The sequence below is a fragment of the Oculina patagonica genome, chromosome 11, assembly GCF_052425735.1.
Source record: "Oculina patagonica isolate OP01 chromosome 11, crgOcupat, whole genome shotgun sequence".
In the NCBI taxonomy this organism is placed as follows: Eukaryota; Metazoa; Cnidaria; class Anthozoa; order Scleractinia; family Oculinidae; genus Oculina; species Oculina patagonica.
In genome coordinates this window covers 21,356,396-21,365,054 of record NC_135768.1, presented here as the reverse complement: position 1 = coordinate 21,365,054, position 8,659 = coordinate 21,356,396, and the positions used below count along the sequence as shown (strand labels likewise).

Here is an 8,659-nt window from a genome sequence, read left to right as displayed (position 1 = left end):
TTTTTATGTTTGTAAAACTCTAATTTTAAACCTTTGCGCAGACACCTCTTCTCAGGGAAACTCGATTCCACATTCCTGACGTACTTCAAATCTAATTTGCGAAAATTCTTTAGGCCTGAGAGTTAGTCATCTTTGAGCCACTAAAACCCTTCCTTGTCTTTTGACATCTGAGCGGCGAAACCCTGCAAAGCGTTGTGTTGCACGGCACATAACGTTAACCAGACCTGTTAAAAATCGGTTTTTCGTTCTGATCGGGGCATTGCTGTAGCTGAACCATTTATACCCTGTACGGCCAAAATTCTAGGTGTGTGTAGGTGTGCAGTAAGGCAGAGGCCTTGTCTACGCAATAGATCTCAGTTAAAGTTGAATTTTCTCCTAGCGGTTGCAGTATACTACTTTTTAACAATACTTCTCCTGACTTCCAAGAAACCACGTGATCGTCCCAAGTAAGCGTAGCTCACTTCTTTGAGTTAACGATATCTCCTCCATAAGAACAGACCATTTAACAAACAGCTCGGTATTTCAACTTGCCTTCGCTGGCGTTTTTAAGTTTAATATGATTAGATGTTAAACTTGAACTCCAGCTCTAAAGTACAAAGGCACACAGAGTCAAAGTATAATCTATGGATTAATATTCTTGCTCCGGTCATTTTCTTTGGTGGCCGACTAAGACTTATCAGTTAACTGCAAACGGAGTCCGTATTAGCTCAGGAATATCATTTTTGGTAGAATGTTTGAGTCGCTATACAGCTTCCTATCCTTGTGTCGAGGAGACAAGTGGCGCTTTCGTAAAGAAAATTAATTCTGACCGCAAATATGAATGTCATGCATGACAGCCACCAAGAGGGCTGCCAATCAAAAATAAAATTTCGCCTTGAAGGCTCGGGTAGCGAGGTACTTAAGACATAGAACACAGTCAGTGAATTATTACTGTGAAAGTTCTCGCAAGATAGAACTGCACCAATTTCCATACAATCGCTAACAGGCGTGCATCCTACTCAAAGCCTTCGTAAATCACTTTGTGACCGAACGACGCTGCAGTTTGAAAATGAAGCCGTTTTGTCCTGTAACCTTAGTTCTTGCGGTTTCCGTTGCTTCCTCTTATTTCCTGCTGATCACAGCATCCGCTACATCCGGCAATTTAAGGCAGCAAGAAAGCGGTAAGTGCGATTTCCCAGGTTTTTAGTAGAAAACCCACATTTGTCTGGGGGAGGGGTTAAAGGAACTGAAATTGTCATGGATCCAACTCTTGTCTTCTTCAATGGAGGAGGACCCTTAACGCAATGCATTCCTAAATCTTTTCCACGCACTTTTTCACAAAGAACAGGTATTTTTTTCCTTTCCCTCTTTTAATCTTAATTTTCTGCATGATTTTTCCTTATGAATCAGGTTCACGTTGCGCAGTAAAGGAAGAAAATGTTTGAATTCAGTTATTGTATAAATTTTCGGCTGTACCGGACGAGTGTCTCGCGTGTTGCTACAGTTTTGTTATCAAAGTGGTACTCAAACCTTTAGAGGCTGTCGACCTTATAGGCGAATAGCGACCACTCACAGAGCAGAAAAAATGCTCGTTATACTCACGATGAAAAAAAGTAAGGCCACTGAGCGAGTCTACAGCAGGACATCTTGACTTTTGATGATCATGTTTTCACGCATGAAGCACACAACAGGACTGGGACGATGTATGCGTGAAGAGTTAAAGACGCGTTCGAATAGATCTCCGATAGTTTTCCCCATTTAAATGTAATATCATTGGCTAAAGTTTATATGTGTAGTAAAAGTAAAACGGGAAAGAGTACAAAAAGCTCATCTAGTGTTTCAGATAACGACGCCGAAGTCACCAGAAGAGAAAACAAGCAAAGAAACCTCTTCGAGCTCCTTGCTGAATTCGTCAACAAACGATAGAGAAGACGCTGATGCAATGACACAAAATTTGGAGTTGAGAGTGGATACAATTCTTAAGGATAGTTGACATTGACACAAAACTAAAACAACTTGAAAATGATTCAATTGGCTCGAGTTTAAAGAAGAAGTTCGACAAATTAGATGATCGAGTCCGCCATCTTGAAGAAATTGCTAAAGAGGCGAGGTCCAAGGTAAAACTTTTGGATGATGGCTTAACCGAACCAAACAAACCGGTTTTGGAGGTTAACAGCTAATGAGCAGCTAAAAAGGATTGTGATGAAAATTGCAAAGCGAGATGTAATTCCTGGAGGATAAATTGTTGTACGCTGAGGTCATGATTCAGGACGAGAAATCCTTCGGTTTTACGGAATCAGCGAGGAAGAAGAAGAAGAAAACACACGTTTAGTGCTCAAAGATTTTTTGAAGAATCAATTGATGGTCGGTGCAAGCCTTTTTGAATTCCAGCGAGTGTACAGAATCGGAAAAATAAATGAATATGGGCGTCCAAGACCGATAATTGCTCGATTTCTTCGCTATGGGAATAGAGAATTTATTTTCTCGAAGGCTAAACTTTAGCCTTGATCTAAAACGGACTGGCTTCGTAGTGTCAGCAGATCTTCCGAAGGAAATCGTCCGACGAAGGATATTACAAGAGAAGAACATAAATGATAAGAGAAAAGCTGGTAGGCGCGCACTCTTTAGTCTTGCAGAACCGGACAATTTTTGACGGTGTTCTCGACTCTTTGTAATTGTGGTGTTGGCTCATTAAAGTATCTTGTCTTCTTCTTAGTCTAAATTTATACGCGCCCTGAGTAAAAGGCCAATAGTTCCTTACTGCGAGAAACCAAAGACTTCGGAGAGAAAGAGGAAAATTATAAGAGTATATTCTATTTTCCGTGTATTATGTATCTGTGTTTATGTGTTTCTTTATACATTTTGTTTTCATTTCTTCTAATTTCTATGCCCCGATTCGTTCAACGGCAGCATTACAGGTTTATCTAGCTGCCTGTAAATTTTCTTGTTTGTCGCTTTTATAGTAAAGCTTTATAGGTTTAGTGTTGCTGTTTTCGCTAAAAGGTTAATTAATGTTTTTAGTTTACCTTTCTTTAGCTTAGAAATTACTTTTAACAATCATATTTGTTATCAAGTTAGGTGGCGAATAGCGAAGTTTTCTCTCACGACTACATTGCATTTAAATTAGTTTCTTTAAGTGCTCGAGGGATAGGCACATTCGAAAAACGTAAAGCAATTTCTGCATGGCTAAAATAAAACAACAAGCGAATATTTGTTTCTTACAGGAAGCGTACAGCACAATAGAAATCTAAAATAGTTGAAAATGCTATGGAAAGGTGACATGTTCTTCTCCCATGGCTCTCAGCACGGCGGGGGCGTCTTATAATCGATAAAAAATTCCTTAGAATTGAGCTAAAGCCTGTGCGTCAAGACAGTCAAGGTCGTTATATCGTTTTGGAAGCCTTAGTGCAAGATCAGAAATTCACATTTGTGAATGTTTACGCTCCAAACAAAACAATGAGCAGAACCTCTTTTTGACAACATTAAAGATGAGTTAGATAACATGTGCATTTACGAAAATTGTAGAATGATAGTTGGTGGCGATCTCAACGTTCTTATGGATCCAAAACTCGATGGCTTTGGTGGCTATCCAAAATAAAAAGAATCAGTCAAACACATTGAAAAATTTGTTCATCATATGACCTTGTACATATTTGGAGAGTTTGGAGAGTTAGGAATCCGGACACCAAGTCTTTCACATGGCGACAGAAGACATCAGTTGTGCAAAGGAGGTTGGATTTCTGGTTATGCTATATCCAAGAAGACATTGACCAAGTCAAAATTATACCCTCCAGTTAAATCTGATCACTTGGGAATAACATTAATCATTATATTAAAAGTGTAGAGAACCAAACACGTGGCCAATCTTTGTGGAAATTTGATGCAAGCCTTCTGAATGACAGTGCCTATGTAGATTTGATAAGTGAAAATTATCAATTATGATTAAAAGAATTTGAGGATGTTGAAGATCCGAGATTGCTCTGGGATCTCACAAAAAATAAGACAGAAAACCATTTTCCTACAGCAAAAAAAAGCAAGAGAAAGAAAGTCAAAACTGTTGGAAGTTGAAGATAATTTACATAATTGTCAGTCATTGTAGAATCAAAATCCATCAGTTGAAAATTTAAATAGATTGGAGATTCTAAACACTGACTATGACATTCTTTACGAATTCATTGCACAAGGGGTCATAGTCCGTTCAAGGGCCAGATGGTAAGAGCTAAGTTCGAAAGATTTTGGCACAAAATGGAACTTTAACTACAAATACCAAGTTGATCATGGAGGAACTCAGTAGTTTTTATTCAAATTTTTACCAAAAAGACTCATGCGATGAAACTCTAATGGATTCATTTTATAGGTCCATCTATGTAAGGAGAATTTGACAATCATTTCAAAAGAATAAAACACCAGGGTATGATGGCTTCACAGCAGAGTTTTATCTAGCGTTTGACTATTTTTATGAAAACATATGGTAGCCTGTTTCAACTACGCACATAAACATAAAGTATTATCAAACTCCCAAAAGCAAGCAGTTATCATCATAAAACTTTTAGATGCCTTGTTTGGAAAATTTGACTTCAACGAGAATTGCATGATGTTAAATCACATAATTTTCTCAGCCAATTTCTTGATTTATAGGTGTAAATTAGAAAAAGCTTAGCCATCCTTAGCTGTATTTAAGGCCAAATTTACAGCAAAGCAACATTCAAATTAGAAACCTGTATTGGGTGATGCAAGTTTTTGCGAGCTCAGACGGATGTGGAAATAAATGCGGATTAAAAACACATTAAAATTATAGATCAGCAAAATTCAGAGATTAAAAATACAGAACTTGATATCAAACAAACTTCGCTAAAGGAAACCCTTTTGTGTTATCTTTGTTGTATAAACACTGAAATAGTTACAGACTATGGTGCGCCCAGATTAATATTATGTACAGGTGCACGCAATCCGATTGAACAGGTCACTGCAAGCAGTATATTTTCGTATTTTTGGCCTGGTTTTTGCGCTGTAAGAAGGCCGTGACCAACCCTCAAATGGTTTTGTTTGTTTGTTTATTTTTTTGTTTCTTTGGTTTAAAGGACTGGTTTCCGTGCATGGAATAGGATACAATCTTTCCGCAGGTGGTCTGATCAGTACAAAGGGAGATTTGTTGTGCAACCGGGTTCGATTTTGTTTACTTTTTAAACAGAAAATAGATATAGCTTCTAAGAGTATTTTTACTGAAGACAATGATTAAGCAACTTAGTTTAGCCGTATATAAATTCCGACTACCGCAAAATTAAAGTAACTATTGGATCCGTGTTCAGTCGTTTAACTTTGTATTTCCCCTGCCTAAGGTCACAGCCTTTTTCTCTGGCCTTTTAACACTAAAACCTTCGTGTTTTTTTACTGTCGCCACTACATCTTGAAACCATAGCGGTGGAAGTTCTTGTCATAAGACAGCAAGCTCCCAAAGGCAATCTTGATTAATCACCTCTTGAAATTGTCTTCTGTCATTTAATAATTAACATTTTTTGTTCTAATATCTTTAGCTTCTTGGAATCACGGGCGCCGAATCAAGCGCGATGTGTCCAGTAATCACACTTCTGGATCCGCCAACACAACTCAGCTGCAGAACTTAACCACCACGGGGGTCCCCACAGTAGCTACCCATAGACGCCCTTTCTTTGGCTGGCCAACGAGACGAAGAAACACACCAAGGCCAACTAGATCTGCCCTGAATTTAACAGGACTAACAGAAGTTCAAATACATAAACTATTAAAAGGAAACAAAAGCGAAGTTCCTCTCGATCATCTGGGATTTCCAATAATACCCAACAGCCATCGCGGCACGCGTCGACCTCCACCGCGGACTGAACATAACGCAAGCAAACCCATTCAGACTTCAGGAAAAGACCGTGACGGAAACTCTTCTCACGAAATTATAGACGAGCTTCGCAAAAGGGAAAATGGAACTCAAGCTTCAACTTTGCGTTCAAAAGAAACCACATCAACTAATTCCATAGACTTTATCAACAAGGTCCCACATCCAGAAGGAGCTCAGAAAGAATCTCGCAACGACAACAGACGGGGTATTTCCTTGGTCATCGCAAAACACAGCATTTGGATCTCTGTCGTAGCCAGCTTGTTACTGTCCGCGTTAATCTGTCTAACGGTGCACTGGGTACGACAGAAGAAACGTGGAAAGCTGACGATTGCTCCTGCGAGTAACAAAAGTCAGCGGTCTCCAGCAGTTATTTTTAAAGCATGACAATCCATCAAACGAGAAAGCCGCTCATAATAAACTTGCTCAATGAACTCGTTTAAAACGGCACGTTTGGTAGATGCTTTCCGAATAGAAATTATAGTTGTTGTAGATCATTTATTGTTATTGTAGTAGTAATAATTGGTAAATTTTATTTCTTTATTAAAATCATTCTAAGTCTATTGACTATACATTTAAAGGATCGATTCTTATTGACTGTTTATATCAGTATGTTGTAATTAGAAATTATCACATAAGATATATTATTTGTTTTTGTAATCTCTGTTTTGTGCGAAGAGCTTGAAACATTCAAGAGTTCTTTATATAATTTTAGTGGGGTGTAGCTTCGTGATTTAGGCCGCGAATTAAATCAATTGTAGTTTTAGCCGGCGTGTTGATTTTAACTTAAGGAAATAAACTGAACTAAAGTAAAAGGTTCAATTTACTTCTTTAAGAATCATTTATGCACAGCTCCCCTTTCGAAGTTATTCAAGGAAATGTTTGTCAAGTCCAAATCATTTCTCTTTCTCTTGCAAGTGAAGAATTTAATAAAACGCCAAAATACTGTCTAAAAAACCGAGGTCAAAAATGTTTCTTTTTGCCTTTTTTTAAAAATACAGGAGTTCAATAAACAATAACCCCCATTCTGTGCGAAACGAAATTACGCGACATTTGTCCGCAGTGATCTGTTCCTAGAAGCAAGTATTTTCTCTGACCTGGGTGGTCCCTTCAGGTTGTTCACTTTTGACTTCGACGAGCAATTATGGTAAAGATAAAAGATAAAGAGCATCAGAAGATACAAAAATAGAATACAAATAAAAAAACTATATAGAAAATACTGAGCTCTAAAGAAGCCAAATTATTTAGGTCGTTCTGTGCGCGTGGCTGTCGGAAGGATTAAGCAAAAACAATTTGAGAGGGTGGCGCTTGGTTTATTAATTGAAGTCCCGATAGAAAGTTAACTTGGTTTACTGGTTTATTCAGTCAGTCTGAGGGCATTCTTATACGTTAAAGGAAGAGCCATAACTTCGAGACACGTTGATCGATTTCAAATCTGTAAACGGCACGTGATAGCCGGTTGTACTCCAACTAGCACAAAACTAAACCAACCTTTTTCAGTGCAAAGTACTTCGGCTACCTCCGGGTTGATTGCAAATCCTTTCGATATCTGGGGTTTTGCGTCATACATTTAAAAGCATTCGATAAACATATCACTTGAAAGGGTTTAACAGCTCTTTTATTAAGCGACGACAAGCTTTAAACGATGCAAAAATATGAGGTGGTAGTGTCGTCACACTTCTGGTGATTGATAATTTTGTCCTTAGAAAGCTTTCGGCATGGGGTACTTCTAAGCCAGGAAAGTGGGATCAGTTGAGTTTCCAGTGATCAAAATACAATAAAAGGTGGTGCAAAGGTTAAAAAGAAGTAACAACTTGCCAAGAAACAACAACAAATGCAAATACGTAATCAACACCAAAGAAAGTTATTACAAAACGTGCTACAAAGATGAAGAGGAGGCACTTGTTTGAATTTTAACGTCATGAACGTTGCATCTTGATCTATAGCTTTCTTATAAAAAAAGTTTAACGGGGAAGTTGAAAAGTTCGAAAACCCGATGACAAGTGACAAGTATTTAAACCGGAAATCCTTTAAGTACCGAAGTAATTATTTTTACCAATTGGCTTTACAATACTTGAAAGGTAACTGGGAGTTATAAAATGGGGTCATATAAGGTATTAGTGGTATATAAATAGATAAAATATACGTGTGAGAGCTGGCTCCAAATTAAATCATGAAAATATATTGTTACTTTTTCTTTAAAAGACCCACTCCTTTTGTAGGAAATAGCGAACTGTTTTCCTTTGCAAATCTCAACTATTTGACTTAGAACAGACTTCAAGCGAGGAAACGTGCTTCTTGTGTTGTGGTTTAACGATTTAAAGACTTCATTACGTCAGCCGAATCTTAACGGAGCAATGCCACGGCGATATTACTACATTTTTGGCCAAAATAGCGCTAAAAATATGACTAAGAACCATTACTTGTACACGCAATGCGTCAAGAATACCAAAATGAAGATATTAAGCGACTTTTTGAAGCCTATAGAGCAATATTTTGATAAGTGTTTAGAAATGTTTAAGGCACAAGGACAGAATCTTAAAAAGGCTGCCAAGTCTTGTCGATTTGTGGTCAAACCCTTGAGCTCGTGCACGGTTCACCCATGTTTCCAGCCATAATATTAAACCTCAGTGCACTAGTTTAGTAATTTTTTAAAAAAAAAACATTTGACCATTACTTGTAGTTTTTCAGTGATGTGAACGTGACTTTTGGCTGTTGTGTTATTAAAGTCGTGTTCATGAGAGTGCCCCTTTAAACTCATCATTCCAAACGTACTTCAAATTACAGTTGTGTTTAGTTTGTCAAGAGCATGGG

At 37.9% G+C, this 8,659-nt stretch overlaps 1 protein-coding gene across 1 annotated transcript; it reads left to right on the top strand.

Annotated features, from left to right (window-relative positions):
• The first annotated feature begins 1,048 nt into the window (after positions 1-1,048).
• Positions 1,049-6,537, top strand: LOC144630715 (uncharacterized). The gene is made up of 2 exons (XM_078489093.1): positions 1,049-1,160; positions 5,514-6,537. The coding sequence occupies exons 1-2, from the start codon at positions 1,049-1,051 to the stop codon at positions 6,230-6,232; spliced, it is 831 nt and encodes a 276-aa protein (XP_078345219.1). The 3' UTR covers positions 6,233-6,537.
• Positions 6,538-8,659: the final 2,122 nt, after the last annotated feature.

Bases quoted from the DNA above. Each gene is read 5' to 3' on its own strand.
- LOC144630715 (XM_078489093.1), top strand. From the start codon at position 1,049: ATGAAGCCGTTTTGTCCTGTAACCTTAGTTCTTGCGGTTTCCGTTGCT. The intron at 1,161-5,513 runs GTAAGTGCGATT...TAATATCTTTAG, and splicing joins TTTAAGGCAGCAAGAAAGCG to CTTCTTGGAATCACGGGCGC.